The sequence below is a fragment of the Bos grunniens genome, chromosome 6 (genome assembly GCF_055505025.1).
Source record: "Bos grunniens cultivar Pamir isolate PY7600 chromosome 6, Bosgru_T2T1.0, whole genome shotgun sequence".
NCBI lineage: Eukaryota > Metazoa > Chordata > Mammalia > Artiodactyla > Bovidae > Bos > Bos grunniens.
Window position 1 is genome coordinate 33,298,252 of NC_141170.1, and position 24,677 is coordinate 33,322,928.

The 24,677-nt window shown below is 38.4% G+C and overlaps 1 protein-coding gene across 1 annotated transcript in view; it reads left to right on the top strand.

Annotated features, from left to right (window-relative positions):
* The window catches only part of LOC147370554 (UDP-glucuronosyltransferase 2B4-like), a 31,350-nt gene extending 18,181 nt beyond the window's left edge, over positions 1 to 13,169 (top strand). Inside the window, exon 6 of the mRNA XM_086407624.1 lies at positions 2,581 to 13,169. Coding sequence (XP_086263750.1) covers positions 2,581 to 2,860 — 280 coding nt within the window. The 3' untranslated portion in view covers positions 2,861 to 13,169. The remainder of the gene's footprint in view (positions 1 to 2,580) is intronic.
* Positions 13,170 to 24,677: the final 11,508 nt, after the last annotated feature.

The following is a 24,677-nucleotide window of genomic DNA, read 5'->3' on the forward strand; positions in this document are numbered from 1 at the left end:
GATCAGGTGGTCTGGTATTCCGATCTCTTTCAGAATTTTCCACAGTTTATTGTGATCCACACAGTCAAAGTCTTTGGCATAGTCAAGAAAGCAGAAATAGATGTTTTTCTGGAACTCTCTTGCTTTTTCCATAATCCAGCAAATGTTGGCAATTTAGAAACGAAGATCATGGCATCCGGTCCCATGACTTCATGGGAAATAGATGTGGAAACAGTGTCAGACTTTATTTTTCTGGGCTCCAAAATCACTACAGATGGTGACTGCAGCCATGAAATTAAAAGACGCTTACTCTTTGGAAGGAAAGTTATGACCAACCTAGATAGCATATTCAAAAGCAGAGACATTACTTTGCCAACAAAGGTCCGTCTAGTCAAGGCTATGGTTTTTCCTGTGGTCATATATGGATGTGAGACTTGGACTGTGAAGAAGGCTGAGTGCCGAAGAATTGATGCTTTTGAACTGTGATGTTGGAGAAGACTCTTGAGAGTCCCTTGGACTGCAAGGAGATCCAACCAGTCCATTCTGAAGGAGATCAGCCCTGGGATTTCTTTGGAAGGAATGATGCTAAAGCTGAAACTCCAGTACTTTGGCCACCTCGTGTGAAGAGTTGACTCATTGGAAAAGACTCTGATGCTGGGAGGGATTGGGGCCAAGAGGAGAAGGGGACAACAGAGGATGAGATGGCTTGATGGCATCATTGACTCAATGGACGTGAGTATGAGTGAACTCCGGGAGTTGGTGATGGACAGGGAGGCCTGGCGTGCTGCAATTCATGGGGTCGCAAAGAGTTGGATGCGACTGAGCGACTGATCTGATCTGTTTATTCTTGCTACCTCTTCTTAATCTCTTCTGCTTCTCTTAGGTCCTTACCATTTCTATCCTTTTTTTTGCCCATCCTTGCATCAAATGTTCCCTTGATAATGCCAATTTTCTTAAAAAGATTTCTAGTCTTTCCCATTCTATTGTTTTCCTCTAATTCTTTGCTTTGTTCACTTTAATGGCTTGGTACTTTGCATTCTTTGGAACTCTGCATTCAGTTAGGTGTATCTTTCCCTTTCTTCCTTGCCTTTGGTTTTTCTTCTTTTCTCAGCTATTTATAAAGACTTCTCAGACAACCACATTGCCTTCTAGTATTTCTTCTCTTTTTTTTTTGTTGAGCACATAGAACTTCTCCATTTTGGGTGCAAAGAATATAATCAATATGATTTTTACTCTGATCATTTGTTTCCAGATTATTGCAATCCTCTCAAAAACCCAGTGCGCCTCCTCTGTTTTGACAGAAAAGGGAGGAAAGTTGCCTCCATTGCTATTGCTTACAGTGTCATCTTGTAACACTTTGTGATTTAGAGTTCTTGAGCTATATCTCTTTATTCTCCCTTCTTTCTTGTCTATTAGTCTATTATCATTTCAACAGTAGAAATGAATGTAATTGCAATGCCTGGAAGTAAAATGTTGAGCCTTCTCCAGAGTCTTTTAGAACAAGAACCACAACAATGCTAGCAAATATTTACTACAAGTATACAACATGCTAGGCATGCCTCTAAGAATCAATACAATATTCTCAAAGTATCTCAAAAAAATTATCTCAAAATAATCAGATAAGGTACTGCAAGGAGATCCAACCAGTCCATTCTAAAGGAGATCAGCCCTGGGATTTCTTTGGAAGGAATGATGCTAAAGCTGAAACTCCAGTACTTTGGCCACCTCATGCGAAGAGTTGACTCATTGGAAAAGACTCTGATGCTGGGAGGGATTGGGGGCAACAGGAGAAGGGGACGACAGAGGATGAGATGGCTTGATGGCATCACTGACTCGATGGACATGAGTCTGAGTGAACTCTGGGAGTTGATGATGGACAGGGAGGCCTGGCGTGCTGCAATTCATGGGGTCGCAAAGAGTTGGATGCGACTGAGTGACTGATCTGATCTCATCTGAAGGTACTATTCCTATCCATTCCATAGAAAAATGAAAAACTGAGGAATAGATCATATCATGAATGACCCCTCCAATATAAAAATAAAAATGTTTTAAAAATATAATAAACTTAAAGCAAATAAAACTGTGGGACAAAAAGAATAAAAAAGCAGCCAACAGGATAAATGTCAGAATCAGGAGTCAAGCACAGACAATCCACTTCAACACTTTGGAACACTATTTCACTAAGGTAAGATCAGCCCTGCCTGGACATGTCTTGGAACCTCATCATAGACTTTCCTGCTATCTCTAGATTATGACAGCATTTTAACACATTTCTATCAGGTCTTTACTAGATAATTCAAACTTTGAACAACAAACCATGATTTTTGTTTTGTTGTTTTCTTTCCTTTTGGGACTTAACTCATTCCATTCTTTAAACTCCACAAACCCCTCCCATTTTCTTTCTTTCCTTTGTAGCTTGAAATGTTATACATTTAAGAAGTCCTAGCTCTTAAGCTAAGATATTAAGAATCACCTCACAGGAAAGTTATCTATTTTTCTTTAAGTCTGTAATGCATTCTTTGTTTCCATCTGCAAGAAAATTTCACAAATTTTCAATTATAGCTCATTCTATATATCCATGTCTGTTTGATTTTCCTTCAGCTACAAAGAGAATATGATGAGGTTATCAGCCATTCATCATGATCGGCCTGTAAAGCCCCTAGACCTAGCAGTCTTCTGGATTGAGTTCGTCATGCGCCACAAAGGAGCCAAACACCTGCGACCAGCTGTCCACAACCTCACCTGGCTCCAGTACCACTCTCTGGACGTGATTGGGTTTCTGCTAGCCTGCGTAGCAACTGGTGCATTTGTCATCACAAAGTGTTGCCTGTTTTGTTACCAGAAGTTTGCTGGCAAAGGAAAGAAGGGGAAAAAAGACTAGCTTTTTCTGAGACCTCAAGCAGGTTTGTCCCATAGATAGCACTCCTCCAATTTATTCCAGTTGGAAAAATTATGATAAGTTTCCCATCCTCTTGTGACAAAATATAAACTTCATTTTCAAGGGATTTTCTACTTGAGTTAGAAATATGGCTTGCCAAGGAAAAACACTGGCAAAAAATTGAATGAAAATAAAACTGTAAGCTTATATATTGAAATTTATTACTTTAATTCTAAGTAAGTAAGTGTTAGTCGCTCAGTCATGCCCGACTCTTTGCGACCCCATGAACTGCAGCCCACCAGGCTCCTGTGTCCATGAGATTTTCCTTACTTTAGTCAATGCATCTGCCAAAGCACTTCCTTCATGTAAAGGGCCAGGCAAGCCGGAATGGGCTCTAATATGTCCCACAAAATATTTTTTATCTCTGTGTTTAATCTCTTTCTTACTGGGAGCCTGGTTCGGGCATCACTTACCGGGGTCCAGCCCCGGTTGGATCCAGGGATTCCCTCAGGAGGACAGCATTGGCGACTGAGAGAAATAGAGAAAGAGATAAGGAAAGAATTTTGCAGTTAAGAAAATAGAGGAGAGAAAAGAGGCTGATATTCCTTGGTTTATGCAGAAAGCCAATAAAGCCCCAGATTGGGACTTGGTCTGTTCACATAGGCCGCAGGTGCCCTCTCAAATAGCTGAAGGTGTCCCACCTTAGGCACCTTCTAGAGTGGGTCTTAGAAGCCCAGGCAGGAAAGTGAACGCAGAGGGCCCTTGCACTCCAGGGAATCAGCCTGAAAAGGAAATAGAAAGAACAACATGGGGAGACCAAGCTTGATGAGCATGGCCCACACTTTATTTTCCAAAGTAGTTTTTATACCTTAAGTTGTGCATAGAGGATAATTGGGGGGTGGGGGGGTGGGTAGAGTCATGCAAGGTCAGCAGTCCTTGATCCTATTGAAGCCAGGCTTTCTTTCTGCAAACTTATCATATGCAAAAGCTTTAGGTGATTTACATTATCTTCTGGCCAGGAGGCTTGTTAACATTTTATGACCCTTTCTTCAGAAAACTTATCTTTCTCTAAAGGTGATTATTCTAAAGTCAGGTGCCACCCTCCAAAAACATTAGATAAAGTTGTATTCCTATAGGGCAAAAGTGTGGTAGGCTATAACAAGAAAAGAATTAACTCAAGGGTCCAAGGTTACAAACATTAAAACTACTACTTACATTTCTATATACCAACTATATTAATCAATACACTCCCAGGGACACAGTAGGTAAGGGATATGGAAACTTGGCAGCAAGCATTAGCTCAAAAAAGAAATCCTCTACTAGTTCTATTCTAATAATTTTAATTCTCTGAGAATCTCTGCATTATTAGAATATCTTAAGCTTCCCGTGCCTCTCGTGGTTGGGAGGCTATGAACAATCACATGCATAGCTGCAGGAGTCCGAACAAACCTGTCAGGCAAGCTAGAAAGTCATCAGAGGGGTTTGAATTGAAACACTCCTATTATGCCCAGGAGACTTATTAACTAGAGCTCTAAATTGATTTTCTTCAGAGAAAGGTGGTCAGGGATAGCCCCCTGTTAGTGTCAGAAAAGCTGGTGAAAGTCGTGAAATAGTATAACAGACAAATTTTGGTTTTGGGGTAGATGCTCAGGCAGGTCCAGGGGGCCTCTCAAGCCCTGACTCACCTTGCCCATCAGGGCTCTCCCGCATGACCTTGTCATGGGTGGGAACTCCCGTGCTGGCTCCTGGCAGAGTGGGTTGCCATTTCCTTCTCCAGGGGATCTTCCCAATCCAGGTATCGAACCCGGGTCTCCTGCACTTCAGGTAGATTCTTTATCGACTGAGCTTCTAAAGTTATACTAAAAAGAAATTAACAAATGTAATTATATTTAACATATCAAGAGTAAAAACAAGGACAATAGCAAGTCTACTCATAGCATCCACATTATTTTGTAGATTTTCAGAATTCGTAACTTCATTTTGATGTAGAATTTTTAGTTTCTCCTTGCTATAGAAATTGCTCAATAATTGGAATTCTGTAAAAAGATATGTCTTTTAATTTTATTTGAGAGGTCATTAACAGTTCTTCATTTTCACTGTGCACTCAGCCTCAGCATCACTTCTTAAAGTTATGGCAAGACATTTGACTTCATCCAATTTAACTCATTTCCCAGAACAGTGTTTGTGGAATTAGAAATACAGCAACTACTACCTATTTCCTATTATAAGACTGAGATATTTGCAAAAATTTTTAATTTCATGACCTAATTCTCTTTTCTCATTCACTTTTTAGTCATCTATTATTTTCACTCCTTTGATAATGAATGTAAGTTCTCAAGTGTATATTAAGAAAATATATAGCCTGTACTATATATAGGGACTATATAAAGGGACTTACTGAATTTCCATTCTCTCCTAATGAACCTGACTATATCTACAGATTGTATCTATATACATATCTAAATCTATATATATTCTTATGAAACTGGACACAACACCACTTAGCTACTTGCAGATATGATGTGATATTCCTTGGGTTTGTTGAGTACAGATTGAATTAAATACTATTACATTATAATATATTTTGAACCACACTTTAGATCAGTATTTATCATTGTTTTGTCTCTTTCATCAAGGCGCTAATGCCTTGTCCCTCCCACAACACTTATACATAAGTATTCAATCCTTTATCATGACAGGAAATAATATAGACATCATTTCCTTTAAACCTAGGCCCACTATGACTGACCTAATCAGAAACAATGAGTACAATACAAAAATTACAAATTTTAGGACAAATTAGTGAATCAAATGAAAGCAATCTGAGATCACTTATGAAAAATGTGCACCAGGAAAACAGTTTATGATTAAAGCGGTGTAGGTGTGGAAACACATTCTTATCTTATTAATTAAGAAGACCATCATCCACATTATATGATATTCTTCAGCCTAAGGCATAATTGATATTAAAAATAAACTGAAACATTGAGACTTGGGAAATTATAGGAAAATTTACTGTAGAATTTTTTTACAGAACCTCTTTAGATAATTGATACATTTTTTAAGAAAAATAGAATTAATATCCCTTTCCTGGATCACAGCCTTGTTGCCACAAAGGGACTTATATAACTAAATGAAGCTATTAGCCATGCCATTCAGGACCACCCAAGATGTATGGCTCATGGTGAAGAGTTCTGACAAAATAAGGTCCGCTGGAGGAGGAAATGGCCACCTACTCCAGTATTCTTGCCAAGAGAATTCCATAAACAGTATGAAAAGGCAAAAAGATGTGAGACTAGAAGATGAGCCCCACAGGTCAGAAGGTGTCCAATATGCTGCTGGGGAAGAGACGAGAGCTATAACTAACAGCTGCAGAAAGAATGAAGTGGCTGGGCCAAAGCAGAAGCAACACTCAATTGTGGATGTTTCTGGTGGTAAAGTCAAGTCTGATACTCTAAAGAACAATATTGCAAGAGAACCCAGAAAGTTAGGTCCATGAATCAAGGTAAATGGGACATGGTCAAGCTAAAGATGGAAAGACTAAATTAGTGAGCTAAAATGAACAGGTTTGGTGAATTTAATTCAGATGACCATTATATATACTATTGTGGGCAAAAATCCCTCCCTAGAAGAAATGGAGTAGCCCTCATAATCAACAAGAGTTTAAAGTGAAGTACTTGGATGCAACCTCAAAAATGAAGAATAATCTTAATTTGTTTCCAAGGCAAACTACTCAACATCAAATAATCCAAGTCTATGCCCCAAACACTGATGCCAAAGAAGCTGAAGTTGGCTGGTTCTATGAAGACCTACAACCAATTCTAGAACAAACACCAAAAAGAGATGTCCTTTTTATCATAGGGGATTAGAATGCAAAAGTAGAAAGTCAAAAAAGTAACCTGGAATAACATACAAGTTTGAACTTGGAGTAGAAAATGAGGCAGGCAAAGGCTAACAGAGTTTTATCAAGAGAACATGCTGATCATAGTAAACACCCCTTTCCAACAACCCAAGAGACAATTCTACACAAGGACATTGCCAGATGGTCAATACTGAAATCAAATCGATTATGTTCTTCGCAGCTGAAGATGAATAAGCTCTATACAGCCAGCAAAAAGAAGCAGAAATTCAAAAAGGCAAGGTGTTGTCTGAGGAGTCTTTACAAATAGTTGAAGAAACAAGAGAAGAAAAAGGAAAGGAAGAAAGGGAAAGATAAACCCAACTGAATGTAGAGTGCCAGAGAACAGCAAGGAGAGAAAAGAAGGCCTTCTTAGCCGAACAATGCAAAGAAATAGAGGAAAACAATAGAATGGGGAAGACTAGAAAGCTTTTTAAGAAAATTGGAGATATCAAGGGAATATTTCATGCCAGGATGGGCATGATAAAAAACAGAAATGGTAAGGATCTAACAGAAGCAGAAGAGAGTAAGAAGTGGCAAGATTACACAGAAGACTATACAAAAAAGGTCACAATCATCCAGGTAACCACAATGGTGTGGTCACTCACCTAGAGCTGGACATCCTAGAGTGAGAAGTCAAGTGGGCCTTAAGAAGCATTACTGTGAATGAAGCTAGTGGAGGTGATCAAATTCCAGCTGAGTTATTTAAAAATCCTAAAAGATGATGCTGTTAAAATGTTGCACTCAATACATCAGCAGATTTGGAAAACTCAACAGTGACCACAGCACTGAAAAATGTCAGTTTTCATTCCAATCCCAAAGAAAGACAATGCCAAAGAATGTTCAAACTACTGCACAATTGCACTCATTTCACATGCTAGTAAGGTTATGCTAAAAAATCCTTCAAGCTAAGATTCAGCAGTACATGAACCAGGAACTTCCAGATGTACACTTGGGTTTTGAAGAGGCAGAGAAACCAGAGATCAAATTTCCAACATTCATTGGATAATAGACAAAGCAAGGGAATTCCAGAAAAAAATTTTCTGCTTCATTGACTATGCAAAAGCCTTTGACTGTGTGAATCACAACACACTGTGTAAAATTATTAAAAAGATGGGAGTAACAGACCACCTTAACCTGCCTCCTGAGAAACCTGCATGCAGGTCAAGAAACAGCAGTTAGAACCAGACATGGAACAACTGACTGAGTCAAATTTGGTAAAGAAGTATAACAAAGCTGTATGGTGTCAGCCTGTTTATTTAACTTATAAGCAGAGTACAATATGTGAAATACCAGGCTGGATAAATCCCAAGCTTGGAGAAATATCAATAACCTCAATGATGTGGATGATACCACTCTAATGGCAGAAAGTGAAGAGGAATTAAAGAACCTTTTGATGAGGGTGAAAGAGGAAAGTGAAAAAGGTAGCTCGAAACTCAACATTAAAAAAAACCTAAGATTTTGGCATCTGGTGCCATCAGTTAATGGAAAATAGAAGGGAAAAAGGGGAAGGAGTGATAGAATTTATTTTATTTTGGATGATGACTACAGCCATGAAATTAAGAGATGCTTGCTCATTGGAAGGAAAGCTATGTGAAACCTACAGTGTATTGAAAATCAGAATCATCACTTTGCTAACAAAGTTGTGTATAATCAAAGCTATGGTTTCTCCATAGCTATGATGAAAATGCTTGAGACCTTGAGTGTGGTCTGGAAGAGGTGACCACCACCAATGTTGACACTTAGACATTATCTCAAAAGTCAACATGATGAGTGTGCCATAGTCCCTCTCCCAGCTGGCCAAGTACTCTGGCCCCACCTACTCTACACGACAGACTTACATTATGTCTGGACAACCACACAAGGGAGAGGACACAAGCTTAGGCTGCACATGAGCATACCTACACAGGTGGTGTATGGGACCTCTGTGAGCACACACACCTCACTGCCTTCAGTACTCTCCACCCATGGCAAAAGGAAAATAATTACTGTGAAAATAGCCTGATCAAGCCTAACTCTCAGGGCTTCTACTCCAGCAAGCAGTGAATAGACTCTGCTATGATAGGGTGGCAACAGCTTGGAGCAGAGAGGGTATCCCACCTTACATCCTTCTGGGTTTTAGACACTTAAGCAGCAACAATGCCCCCTATCAAGGTGATAACACCCAGCACACACACCCTGATGGAAGACATAATGGGCATCCATTTCTAAATCAGCCTTCATACCAAAGACATTGAAAACATGCAGTCTACACAGGGATACTCACACATAAAAACACCCTTTCAAGACCACAATACAGAACTGTTTCTCCTAAATTCAGAGAGGCAAAGTTAAGTGAAATGAAAAAGAAGAGGAAACACTCCCATTAAAAGAGCAAGAGAAATCCCTTGAAATAGCAAATGATGAAACAGCCATTACCAGTCTATCAGGTACTGAGCTTTAAAAGGAGGTAATAAAAGTATTAATTAAATTAAGAAAACGTTATAGATAAAAACACTGATCATTATAACATGTAGTTAGAAAATATAAAGATCAACCAATGAAAAAGAATTAAATTTGAGATAAAAAGCAATTTATAAACAATGAATAGCTAACTAAATGACACAGAAGAAAAAATAAGTCATCCGGGAAATAGAATAGTGCCCATCAACAGATAACTATCTTAAGAAGATGTAGGATATATGTACAAATAATATTACTCACCCTTAGAAAGTATAAAATTTTTCAATTTGCAGCAACACGGATGGAACTAGAAAGCATTATTCTTAGTGAAATATGTCACACAGAGGAAAAATACTACACCATTTATACGTAGAATCTAAAAAATAATACAAATGAATCTATATATGAAATAGACTCAGATTCACAGACATAGGCAATAAATAAAATCATGCTTACCAAATAGCAGGAAGGGAGCAACCAATTAAGAGTATGGAGTAAGAGATGTAAACAAATAATCACAAAAATTGATAATCAAAAGAATCTAATGGATAGCAGAGGGAATTATACCCAATGTCTTATAATAATGTGTAATGGAATATAACCTACAGAAACACTGAATCATTAAGTTATACCTCTGAAACTAACACAAAATTATAAATAAACTACACTTCAAGGTACATAGGTAGATAGAAACAGATAGGTAGATAGAAAATTTTACTCCTGGAACCTCTGACTCTTTTTTGGCTGTACTGTGGCTTTGTTGCTGCGCAGCCTTTCCTCTAGCTGCAGGGCGTGGGGGCTGCTCTCTAGCTGCAATGCACAAGTTTCTCGTTGATGTGGCTTCTCTTGTTGGGGAGCACAGGTTCTAGGGCAGTAGTTGCAATGCATGGGCTCACTATTTGTGGTTCCCAGGCTCTAGAGCACAAGCTCAATAGTTGTGGTGTACCAGCTTAATTCATCCCACGACATGTGGGATCCTCCTGGATCAAGGATCAAACCTCATGTCTCCTACATTGCCAGGCAGATTCTTTACCACTGGGCCACCAGGGAAACCCCAAACCTCCTACATCTTAAATGGCAACATGACATATTCCATGGACAAGCTCTTACACAAAGAAAGATTAACCACTGAAAATGATACTTTAAAACAACTATTTAGTGTCTAGAAAATGCCCTAAAAAGACATGCAGCAAATAAAGACACATTTGTTCCAGAAAAATACACTAACAGTAAAGTTGCTGAAAGCCTGTGATGTTTAAACCCAAACTGCTCCCTCTCATACTATCCATTAGCAGAAAAATAGATTCCACTCTAAGTAGGTTCAGAAAGAACACTTGGCTCTCACTACCTGCAGCTCCTATTTGCGTGTTATTGTATCTTCATAGAAGGATCAAGCCACTTGAATTTCTCTCTCACACACACACCCTAGCTGTGTGTTACAGTAGCTAAGTTCCAGACAAGTATGACCAACAAAGTTCCCCCTTCTTCCACACAACCCCAGTCATAGGGCAGTTGTTTGCTCAGTTCATTCATAGAATGGAGGCTCTGTGATGAAAAAGGCAAGCTAAAAATAAACCCTACTGTTTACAATTAAAAGAGGGATGTCACAGAGAAGGAAGTGTGCCTTGATCTCTATCCCCAGGTCTGGAAGCCAAGGTGCAGAGTTTCATGATAGGGAGACTTAGGACATAAAGTGAAAGTCGTTCAATCATGTCCGACTCTCTGCAACCCCATGGACTATATAGTCCATGGAATTCTCCAGGCCACAATACTGGAGTGGGTACCCTTTCCTTTCTCCAGAGGATCTTCCCAACCCAGGATAGAACCCAGGTCTCCCACATTGAAGACGGATTCTTTACCACCTGAACCACAAGGGAAGCACAAGAACACTGGAATGGGTAGCTGTTCCCTTCTCCAGGGGATATTCCCGACCCAGGAATCGAACTGGAGTCTCCAGCATTGCAGGTGGATTCTTTACTAATTGAGGTATTAAGTAAGCCCTAGGACATAAAAGCCATTCTCAAAGCACTCACTTTATTTTTTTATCAAACTGTGGGAAGTTCAAGCCTATAATTACTCACAAACTATGAAAGATACGTTGGTAAGCAGTTAAGAGGAAGCTGATTGCTTCATGACAGATACAAGCTAAACCACTGGCAAGCTAGTTTATCAGAGAAAACCAGAGAAAGAAACAGCTAAGGAGAGCCTTCCTGAGGTCTAGCTAAAAGACAAAGAATACAAATAAATAAAATTAGAAACTAAAATAAAGAATATAATAGACCATAGGTTACTATTGTGATATTCCTACAAACTGGAGAACTTAGAAGTAATGGATAAATTCTTGTAAGCATGAAACCTATCTTCAGGCAACTATGCTTAAAGAAGAAAAGTATAATGACAATGTATTATAATAATATTCAATTTAATAGAGCCTATAAATAAAAGATAGAAATAATATTTTACAAAAGTAACAAATGGAAAGTTTGGAGTTGAGAATTACTATATCTGAAATGAAAAATTCACCAGAGGGAGTCAATAGTAGATTTTAAGAAGCTGATGAAAAAGCCAGGAAATTTAAACATATTATAGATCAATTAGTTAACATAATCAAATGAACAGACAGAAAAAAAAGAATAATGAACAGAAGTTTAGAGAGTGGTGATACATAATAAACCACAGTAACATACTCAGGAGGAGAGAGCTAGAAGAGAAAAGGTGCAGAGCAAAATATTTTATTTTAAATGTGTGAAAACATTCCAGTTATGATGCAAAATCCCAACTACACATCCCAATTGTCCAACTAATTTCAAGTAGGATAAATATTGGAGAGCCATACACAGACACTAGTGAAATGTTGAAAGCTAAAGCAAAAAGTCTTGAAGAACTAAAAGAGAAATAATTCCTTTTTACAAGTGAATGTGAAGATAATGCTTATTTCTCATAAGAAATAAGGAATGCTCCATGGCAGTGGGATGACCTTTTAAAGTGCTGAGAGTCAAAACTTTCAGCCTAAAATTCATTATCAAGCAAAACTATTTTTGAAATATGAGTGAAAAATATAGTCTTGTGTGCTCTAACTCCAAAAGAAAATTTATTGCTGGGAAATGTGCTCTACAGGAAAAACTGAGAGAAGTCCTATGGCTGAAGAAAGCAAACCCAGACTACAATTCTAATCCCCATGATAGACCAAAGAGCAGTGATAAAGACAAGTAATTCATAAAACAGTAGAAGTGCATGTATCTTTTCCTTTCTTCTCTTAACAAATAAAAAAGCAAGCATGTAAAATATGTATATAGTTGCATTTCCAGGCATATGACACATATGACACTCATCCTGGGATGAGATAGTTTTGAATGCAGTGCTCGCTGTTGCTGAATAGGCGATCACAACGTGCATTGTGCTTCTTTCGTTGGGAATATTTGAATCTTGTCTGAATGCTCATAACGGATCAGAAATACAGATTTTGATAGCAAAGCGACATTAGTCGTGAGCTCTTGTGAGGAAAGTCATTGGCTTTATCCTCTTTAGAGTTAGACTGTTGGGGTGGGTATAAAAGATGGGGTCTGTAAAATCTTTCTTTCTTAGAAATTTATTTCCTAGTTCTGTAGAAATGGTTGTATTAGATGTTCTCTATCATTTAATAATATACTTGTGGACTAAAAGATATAAGTGCTGTATAAAATCAACCAATTATGTTAAACTAGCATATCTGCCTTTATTGTGTTTGTCATTAGCCTGAATAGAAAGGCCTTTAAAATTGATTTTTTTTTAGCATTTGAATGCATTTTGTTTGGTATTATATTTATTCAATAAAGTATTTAGTGCTAAGTGTGAACTGGACCCTGTTGCTAAGCCCCAGCAAGCAATCATCCTAGGTAGGGTTAAACCCCCAGTAAAATTGCCATATTGCACATGTCTTAATGAAGTTTGAATGTTAAATAAATTGTATATTCACTTTAAAAAAAATAAAAATAATATATTTGAGAGGTGGGAGGAATGCAGCAGTGGTGAAAAGTGAAGTGAAAGTGTTAATCACTCAGTCATGTCCAACTCTTTGCAACCCCATGGACAATAATAGCCTACCAGGCTCCTCTGTCCATGGCATTCTCCAGGCAAGATACTGGAGCAGTGGTACAGGAAGTCAAGAAACACCTGGAGTAACAAGCAAATTTTGCCTTGGAGTACAGAATGAAGCAGAGCAAAGGCTAAGAGAGTTTTGCCAAGAGAATTCACTGCTCATAGCAAACACCCTCTTTCAAACACACAAGAGAAGACTCTACACATGGACTTCACCAGATGGGCAACACCGAAATCAGATTGATTATATTCTTTGCAGCCAAAGATGGAGAAGCTCTATACAGTCAGCAAAAACAATATCAGAAACTGACTGTGGCTCAGATCATGAACACCTTATTGCCAAATTCAGACTTAAATTGAAGAATGTACGGAAAACCATTAAACTATTCACATATGACCTAAGTTTAATCCCTTACCATTATCCAGTGGAAGTGAGAAATAGGTTTAAGGGACTAGATCTGATAGAGTGCCTGATGAACTATGGACGGAGGTTCATGACACTGTACAGGAGACAGGGATCAAGACCATCCCCAAGAAAAAGGAACGCAAAAAAGCAAAATGACTGTCTGAGGAGGCCTTACAAATAGCTGTGAAAAGAAGAGAAGCAAAAAGCAAAGGAGAAAAGGAAAGATATTTCCATTTGAATGCAGAGTTCCAAAGAAGAGCAAGGAGATATAAGAATGCCTTCCTCAGTGATCAGTGCAAAGAAATAGAGGAAAACAACAGAATGGGAAAGACTAGAGATCTCTTCAAGAAAATTAGAGATACCAAGGGAACATTTCATGCAAAGATGGGCTCGATAAAAGAGAAAATGGTATGGACCTAACAGAAGCAGAAGATATTAAGAAGAGGTGGCAAGAATACACAGAAGAACTGAAAAAAATAAAAATAAAAAAAGATCTTCACAACCCAGATAATCACGATGGTATAATCACTCACCTAGAGCTAGACATCCTGGAATGTGAATTTAAGTGGGCCTTAGGAAGCATCACTATGAACAAAGCTAGTGGAGGCAATGGAATTCCGGTTGAGCTATTTCAAACCCTAAAAGATGATGTCGTGAAAGTGCTGCACTCAATATGCCAGGAAGTTTGGAAAACACAACAGTGGCCACAGGACTGGAAAAGGTCAGTTTGCACTCCATTCCCAAAGAAAGGCAATGTCAAAGAATGATCAATTGCACTCACCTCACACGCTAGTAAAATAATGCTCAAAATTCTCCATGCTAGGCTTCAGCAATATGTGAATCATGAACTTTGAGATGTTCAAGCTGGTTTTAGAAAATGGAGAGGAACCAGAGATCAAATTGCCAACATTCACTGGATCATCAAAAAAGAAAGAGAGTTCCAGAAAAACATATATTTCTGCTTTATTGACTATGCCAAAGCCTTTGACTGTGTGGATCACAATAAACTGTGGAAAATTCTTAAAGAGATAGGAATACCAGACCACCTGACCTGCCTCTTGAGAAATCTGTATGCAGGTCAGGAAGCAACAGTTAGAACTGGACATGGAACAACAGACTGGTTCCAAATAGGAAAAGGAGTATGTCAAAGCTGTATTTGACCCTGATTATTTAACTTACATACATATTCTTGCCTAGAGAATCCTGTGGACAGAGGAACCTGGTGGGCTGCTGTCCATAGGGTCACACAGAGTCGGACACGACTGATGTGACTTAGTATGCATGCATGCACTGGAGAAGGAAATGGCAACCTACTCCAGTATTCTTGCCTGGAGAATCCCAGGGACAGAGGAGCCTGGTGGATTGCTGCCTTTAGGGTCACACAGAGTCAGACACGACTGAAGCAACTTAGCAGCAGCAGCAGCAGCAGAGTACATCATAAGAAAGGCTGAGCTGGATGAAGCACAAGCTGGAATGAAGATTGCTGGGAGAAATATAAATATCCTCCAATATGCAGATGACACCACCCTTATGCAGAAAGTGAAGAACTAAAGAGCCTCTTGATGAAAGTGAAAGAGGAGAGTGAAAAAGTTGGCTTAAAACTGAACATTCATAAAACTAATATCATGGCATCCAGTCCCATCACTTCATGGCAAATACATGGGGAAACAGTAGAAACAGTGGCAGCCTTTATTTTTGGGGCTCCAAAATCACTGCAGATGGTTACTGCAGCCATTAAATTAAAAGATGCTTACTCCTTGAAAGAAAAGTTATGACCAAACTAGACAGCATATTAAAAAGCAGAGACATTATTTTGCCAACAAAGATCCAGATAGTCAAGGCTATGGTTTTTCCAGTAGTCATGTATGGATGTGAGAGTTGGACTATACAGAAAGCTGAGTTCTGAAGAATTGATGCTTTTGAACTGTGGTGTTGGAGAAGACTATTGAGATTCTTGATTTTGGAGCCCAAGAAAATATTTTTATATTTTTATTTCACTCTTTCACTTATTTAAAACAAATTTCTGTGAATTTATATTTATACAAACTCACCCTCCTAGGTACTAGGAAAGATAGGACTTAATGCTACAAACTAAAAACATGACTTACCTAGCTATTGCTTGTTTTTTAGTCACTAAGTCTTATATGACTTTTGCCACCCCGTGGACTGTAGCCCACCAGACTGCTCTTCCTATTGGATTTTCCAGGAAAGAATACTAGAATGGATTACCATTTCCTTCTCCAGGGTATCCCCCTGACCTAGGGATCAAACTCACATCTCCAGGTGGATTCTTCAACACTGAACACCAGAGAAGTCCATACTTACTTAGTTCAGTTCAGTCAGTCATATCTGACTCTTTGTGACCCCATGGACTACAGCATGCCAGCTTCCTGTCCATCACCAACCCCTGGAGTTTATTCAAATTTATGTCCATTGAGTAAGTGACGCCATCCAACCATCTCATCCTCTGTTGTCCCCTTCTCCTCCTGCCTTCAATCTTTCCCAAATCAGGATCTTTTCCAATGAATCAATTCTTTGCATCAGGTGGCCAAAGTATTGGAGTTTCAGCTTCAACATCAGCCCTTGCAAAAAATATTCAGGACTGATTTCCTTTAGGATGGACTGGTTGGATCTCCTTGCAGTCCAAGGAACTCTCAAGAGTCTTCTCCAACACCACAGTTCAAAAACATCAATTCTTCAGCGCTCAGCTTTCTTTATAATCCAACTCTCACATCCATACATAACTACTGGAGAAACTGTAGTTTTGACTACATGGACCTTTGTTGGCAAAGTAATGTCTCTGCTTTTTAATATGCTGTCTAGGTTGGTCATAACTTTCCTTCCAAGGAGCAAGTATCTTTTAATCCTGGCTGCAGTCACCATCTGCAGTGATTTTGGAGCCCAAGAAAATAAAGGCTGTCACTGTTTCTATCGTTTCCCCATCTGTTTGCCATGACATGATGGGACCCAATGCCATGATCTTAGTTTTTTGAATGTTGAATTTTAAGCCAACTTTTTCACTCTCCTCTTTCACTTTCATCAAGAGGCTCTTTAGTTCACTTTCTGCCATAAGTGTGGTATCATCTGTGTATCTGAGGTTATTGATATTTCTCCTGGCAATCTTGATTCCAGCTTGTGCTTCATCCAGCCAAGCATTTCTCATGATGTACTTTGCATATTAATTAAATAAGCAGCATGATAATATACAGCCTTGATGTACTTCTTTCCCAATTGGAACAAGTCTATTGTTCCATGTCCGGTTCTAAGTGTTGCTTCTTTATCTGCATCCAGATTTCTCATGAGGCAGGTAAGGTGGTCTGGTATTCCCATCTCTTTAAGAATATTCCACAGTTTGTTGTGATCTACACAGTCAAAGGCTTTGGCATAATCCATAAAGCAGAGGTAGATGTTTTCTGAAATATCTTTGCTTTTTCTTTGATTCAACGGATGTTGGCAACTTGATCTCTGGTTCCTGTGCCTTTTCTAAATCCAACTTGAACATCTCGAAGTTCAAGGCTCACATACGTGTTAACTTATCTGGCCACAAAGTAGAAATTATAATTATATGTCATGATAGAGGTTAGAACCATCATTAAAATGGCAATCATATTATAATATATAGATGTATCAGTCATCATGTTATATATCTTAACTTAATAAATATATTTCATCCTTTTCTAAAAGTATATAATTTGAAACTAAGACTATCCCTGTATGGAGAGCTTTAATAAATATTATTTCCCTTTATATAAATTTTCATACCTTTGCATATTTTCTTGCCATGAGCTTATATTATTTTCATAAAGATATCAGAGGATGAAGAGAATCAGTCCACATCAGTAATTAATTTGTATAGACAGTATGTACTATAATAATCCAAAATGGATGCATTTTTCACAGCATAGATGAAGCAGCATTGGGTAGCAAGGCAATATGACAAATCATTGAAGATAAGTAACTTTAAATTCTACTACAGATCACTAGAAATAGAATATTACCTGAATATATCATGTGAGCATTAAGAAAGTTCAGTGACATTATATTAAAATTGATATCAACAGATGAAATTATACTTTTGAAGAACACTCACATTGGAGAAGGAAATGGCAGCCCACTCCAGTGTTCTTGCATGGAGAATCCCAAGGATGGGGGAGCCTGGTGGGCTGCCGTCTATGGGGTCGCACAGAATCGGACATGACTGAAGTGACTTAGCAGCAGCAGCAGCAGCACCAGCATCAAAACAGCCTTTAAGGTTAAAGTTTGAAAAAGTGTTTTATTTTCTTTTCTTTGTTAAAATATATTTTTGCAAAGAAGTTTTACACAATAATTAAAATCAAAAAGTGTATATTTTATGATATACAAATTTGGTCATTATTTTCCAGAGATTAAACAGAAGAAAATAGTTTTAAAAAGATGAGTACATGGTCGCTAAGAGTCGGACAGGATTGAGTCGGACAGGATTGAGCGACTTCACTTTCACTTTTCACTTTCATGCATTGGAGAAGGAAATGGCAACCCACTCCAGTGTTCTTGCCTGGAGAATCCCAGGGACAGAAGAGCCTGGTGAGCTGCCGTCTATGGGGTCGCACAGAGTCGGACACGACTGAAGTGACTTAGCAGCAGCAGCAACAACATGGTTTTAATCAGATATCCAGAAAATAAATTTTGCTCCTCTAAATCTTAAATATAAAACTTTGAGAAATATGGAATTATTCCTGTATAGAAAATAACATGCTTTTAAACTAGAAAGGATCAAGGATCACAAGACAAAATAATTCAAAAACAGTTCCAGGAAACTAAGTATTCATTCACCAGGAGCTTTATTTACTTAGAAGTGAAGTACTCAAAAGGTGACCAGATCTCTGCTGCAGAAAGCTCTGGGTTACCTCTCCCACTGTGGGGCAGGTGTTCCCTGGGTCTCAGGTGATGATGATTGTCCCTCACGGCAGTTACACATAGCACATCCTACTGTGACATCAATTATAGGATTTCAGGACAAAGGGTGCTGTATGTAAAAAAACTGAGCAATGCCATGTTCTGAGTCATTCAGTTGTGTCCAGACTCTTTGCTACCCCATGGACTCTAGCCCACCAGTCTCCTCTGTCCATAGGAATTCTTCAGGCAGGAGTACTAGAGTGGGTTACCTTTCCCTCCTCCAGGAGATCTTCCCAACCCAGGGATCGAACCCAGGTCTCCTGAATTGTAGGTGGATTCTTTACCATCTGAGCCACCAGGGAAAGCCAAATCCAGCAATACAGTCACTCAAATAAGTAACTACGCAAGTGTAGCTCTGGGATACAAACGCAAGTCATAGGACTGTTTCATAGAACTTCTAAACAATAAAACCAGACTCCTCAGTATCAGTGACTAGTAATATAGACAGAGAGTTTTGGAAATTATTAAAAATTTTAAGGTAAAGAATAAGGAATAAGAATGGTAGACATAAGCTGATTAAATTATATTTTTTTCATAGTGCTAATAGGGAAAAGAAATATTAATGACTAATTAAAATAATTCTCAAAGGAGGGTCTCAAATAAATAAATGATTTAGTAGAACAATAATAAAAAAGAATTAAAAGTGAGTTGAATCCTGCATTGTAACTTCTTTCCAAGAATCTATATTAGTAACAAACAACATGATTGATGAAGAATGTGAATATAATATTGTTTAACAGTATCTCCTTGTCAGCTCTGTGTACTTGCTTTATTTCATTTCCTGCTTATACACAAACACATTTGCACAAATATACATAATAGAAGAAATTGACCTCATATCACCCATTTCCTTCCCAAGGAACTCAAGGATGATTTATGTTAAAAACAGCCATTATGGATTATAATATGGAGTTTCCTCGATAAATTTTAACTTCTTTAGTGTTAAATACTTATTAAGACACTAACCAATGTCCAAAGTGTGAAGGCAGCATGTTCAAAAGACATGGCTTTGTAGGAGGGAAATTGGGGGGGCGGGGTGTTGGAGGGGTTAGGGAGGGAAATCACTCTATAAACTAGCTATATAGCATATTGTAGGAATAATGCACATTTTCTAATATAATGCCTGTCTACATATGTGGCTTAGTAATTCCTCTTCTAGGTATGTATCCAAAAGAATTGAAACTAGGACCACAGCACTTACATAAAAGCTCTATTCACAGGAGCTAAGAGGTTGAAGCAACAAGAGTGTCCATCAACAGATAAAGCGATAAACTAAATATCATATACACAAACAATGAAATATCATTCACCCATAAAGGGAAATTCTGACACATGTCACAACATGAATGAATCTTATGCTAAGTGAAATAACCCAGTCAGCAAAAGACAAATACTATACAATTCACCTTATAAGAAATACCCAGTCTAGTCACATTTGTAGAAACTTAGAGTAGAAAGAGAGGCTTCCTGGGTGGCTCAGACAGTAAAGAATCTTCCTGCAGTGAGGGAAACCTAGATTCAATCCCTGGGTTTGTAAGATCCCCAGAAGAAGGGAATGGATACCCACTTCAGGATTCTTGACTGAAGAATTCCATCTGATTTTCTCTCTTTAGTTGCTTGTAGAAATTCATTCAATAATGTTTGCTACACTACTGCTTTTTTGTGATGGAACAAAATTTTTCATAGGAAATGGAAGAGTTTGTGCAGAGCTCAGGAGAAGATAGTATTGTGGTGTTTTCTTTGGGGTCAATGGTCAGTAACATGTCAGAAGAAAGTGCCACTGTGATTGCATCAGCCCTTGCCCAGATTCCACAAAATGTACACACAGTAACTTAATACTGGACAACTATTTAATGTCTGTTAAACTATAAAAGATCTGACTTTAGACATTTTCTACCAGAAAGGTGAAATATTACAATAGTTACCACTTATCTCAGATATATATATATATATATATATATATAAACCAAATATAAATGACAGGCTAGTTATATCATTACAAAGAGTGTCTTTGATCCATAATACTTTTAGATTAACATTGTAATAAAAAAGAATGATATTTGAAGAAACAGTGTAAATTTTGGAATTATAATGGTAACGTGGGCAGGAAAAGAAACCACTGTATTCCGCTGTGTCACTTGTTCTCTTTCCTTGAAAAGCTTCTCTAAAAAAAAAAAATTAATTGAAGGATAATTGCTTTACAGAATTTTATGGTGTTCTGTCATACATCAACAAGAGTCAGCCATAGGTACACCTATGTCCCCTCCCTCCCAGACCTCCCTCCCATGTCCCTCCCTACCCTCCCCTTCAGCCTGTCACAGAGCTCCTGTTTGAGTTCCCTGAGTCATACAGCAAATTCCCATTGGCTATCTGTTTTACACAGGATATTGTTAAGTTTCTATGTTACTCTCTCCATATATTTCCCCTTCTCCCTCCTCTCCTCCCACCTTCTCCATAGGTCTGTTCTCTATGTCTGTTTCTCCATTGCTGCCCTGAAAATAAATTCATCAGTGCCATCTCTCAGATTCCATACATATGTGTCAGTATATGATATTTGTATTTCTCTCTCTGACTTACTTCACTCTGTATAATGGGCTCTAGTTTCCTCCACCTCATTAGAACAGATTCAAATGTATTCCTTTTTATGGCTAAGTAGTGTTACATTGTATAAATGTATGTCATTTGCTTCAAGGAATCCTTCAGCAACCTCTTTGTTATTTAGTAATGTATTTTTTAATCTCCACGAGTTTGTGTTTTTTGCCAACTTTTTCACTCTTCTCTTTCACCTTCATCAAGAGCCTTTTTAGTTTATCTTTACATTATGCCATTAGAGTGTTTCTTCCAGGATCATCTGCATATCTGAGGCTGGTGATATTTAGAAATATCAACAACTTCAGATATGCAAATAATACCACTTTAATGGCAGAAGGCAAAGAGAAACTAAAGAGCATCTTGATGAAAGAGAAAGAGGAGAGTGAAAAAGCTGGCTTAAAACTCAGTATTCAAAAATCTAAGATCATGGTATCTGGTCCCATCACTTAATGGCAAATAGAAGGCGGGCAGGGGGGAAGTAGAAACAATGACAGATTTTCTTTTCTTCAGCTCCAAAATCAATACGGACGGTGACTGCAGACATGAAATTAAAAGATGCTTATTTCTTGGAAAAAAGCTATGACAAACCTACACTGTGTATTAAAAGTCTGAGACATCACTTTGCAGACAAAGCTTTGTATAATCAAAGCTATGGCTTTTCCAGTAGTCACGTATGGATGTGAGAGTTGGACCATACATAAGAAGGCTGAGCAGCAAAGAGTTGATACTTTTGAATTGTGGTGCTGAGAAGACTCTCCACAGTCTTTTGGACAGCAAGGAGATCAAATCAGTCAATTCTAAATGAAAGCAACCCTGAATATTCAGGGACGGACTAATGCTGAAGCTGAAGCTCCAATACTTTAGCCACTTGATGCCAAGAGCCGACTCATTGGGGGGGGGGGGGGGGGCGGGGAACCTGATACTGGGACCTTCTGGGAGAAATGTGGTAAAGAATCTGCCTGCTAAGCCAGGAGACCCAAGAGACACCAATTTGATCCCTGGGTCCGGAAGATTGCCTGGAGAAAGAAATGGAAACCCACTCTGGTATTCTTGTCTAGAAAATTCCATGGACGAGGAGCTTGGTGGGCTATAGTCCATGGGGTCACAAACAGTCGGACGCAACTGAGTGACTGAGCACACACACACACACTGATGCTGGAAAAGATTGAGGGCAGGAGAAGGGCATGACAGAGGATGAAATGGTTGGATGGCATCACCAACTCGATGGATGTGAGTTTAAGCAAATTCCAGAAGATACTGAAGGACAGGGAAGCCTACCGTGCTGCAGTTCACAGTGTTACAAAGATTCGGACACAACTTAGTGACTGCTGCTGCTGCTGCTAAGTCACTTCAGTCGTGTCCGACTGTGTGACCCCATAGACGGCAGCCCACCAGGCTCCCCTGTCCCTGGGATTCTCCAGGCAAGAACACTGGAGTGGGTTGCCATTTCCTTCTCCAACGCATGAAAGTGAAAAGTGAAAGTGAAATTGCTCAGTCCTGTCCGACTCTTAGCGTCCTCATGGACTGCAGCCTACCAGGCTCCTTCATCCATGGGATTTTCTAGGCAAGAGTACTGGAGTGGGGTGCCATTGCCTTCACTGAACTTAGTGACTGGACAACAACAATAATGAAATATAACCTACAAAAATCCTGATTTGCTATATTATACACCTAAAACTAACACATGATTGTAAATCAACTACACTTAAAGATTGATAGATCAATAGATAGGTAGATAGAGGATAGATAGATATGTTACAAACCAAAGGGCTTTTAAACCATGGCCTCTGGGTCATATCTTGGCGGCAGCCATTTGTGTTTCTACTGGTGAGGTTAAATGTATATAACACAAAGTTTGCTCTTTTAACCATTATAAATTATATAGTTCAGTTAATAAGTTTACATGATATGCAACTATCACCTCAAGTTAGATCAAGAGTATTTTCATCTCCCAAAAGAAACTATATACCCATTATATAGTTACTTCCCATTCATTCATTCTTCAACCCTAGCAAATTGCCATCTACATCCTGCTGCACGTATTAAAGCAGCAGAATGTTGAGAAATTTCAAAACACTTTGAATCTCCCATTTCTTAAATGCTAACATGACATATTTTATGGACAAGCTCTTACATGAAGTAAGAATAGTGAAATTATGCTTTAAAACAACTAAAGTGTCTAGAAATTCACTTAACAGCATCAAAACAAACAGCCCACTCAAAAAAATGGTCAGAAGATCTGAATAGACACTTCTCCAAAGAAGACATACAGATGGCCAATAGGCATATGAAAAGATGCTCAACATTGCTAGTTATTAGAGAAATGCAAATTAAAACCACAGGGAGATATCACCTCACACTCATCACTATCATCAAAAAAATTCACAAATAACAAATGCTGGAGAGGGTATAGAAAGAAGGGAACCCTGCTACACTGTTGATAAGAATGTAAATTAGTACAGCCACTATGGAAAACAGTATGGAGATTCCTTAAAGAACTAAAAACAGACTTACTATTTGACTCTTCAATCCCACTCCTGGGCATATATCCAAAGAAAAACATGATCCAAAAAAAATGCATGCACCCCCAATGTTCACTGCAGCACTGTTGACAATAGTCAAGACATGGAAGCAACCTAAATGTCCATCAACAGAGGAATAGATGAAGAAGACATATATATGTACAATGGAATATACTCAGCCATTAAAAAGAAAATGATGTGATTTGCAGCAACATTAATGGACACAGAGAAAGTCATACTGAGTGAAGTAAGTCAGACCAAGAAGGAGAAATATCATATGACATCTCTTATATGTGGAATCTAAAAAAAAATTATACAAATGAACTTACAAAATAGAAAAAGACTAACAGAAAATGAACTTATGGTTGCTGAGGGAAGGAGATAGTTAGGGAGTTTGGGAAGGTCATGTACACATTGCTATATTCAGAGTGAATAACTAACGAGGACCTATTGGATAGCACATGGAACTCTACTCAATGTTATGTGGCAACCTAGATGGGATGGGGATTTGGGGGAGGAAGGATACACGTATATGTATGGCTGAGTCCTTTAGCTGTTCATCTGAAACTACCACAATATTGTTAATGGCTATACCCCAATACAAAACAAAAAGTTTAAAGTTTGAAAAAAAGAACCAATAATAATATTATGTCTAGAGATTTTCCTAAAGATACAGTAAATAAAGACACATTTATTCCAGAAGAGTATACTAACAGTAAAATCACTGAAAGCCTATGCCATTTAAACCTTAAACTGCTCCCTCTTTCACTGTCCTTAATCAGAAAAATAGATTCCACTCTAAGCAGGTTCAGAAAGAACACAGAGCTCTCACTCCTTACAGTTCCTTTGACTGCTATGGTATCTTCTTCGACAGGTCAAGTCACTTGAATTTCTCATACATACACATCTCAGCTGTGTCTTACAGAGGCAAAGTTCCAGACAATTGTG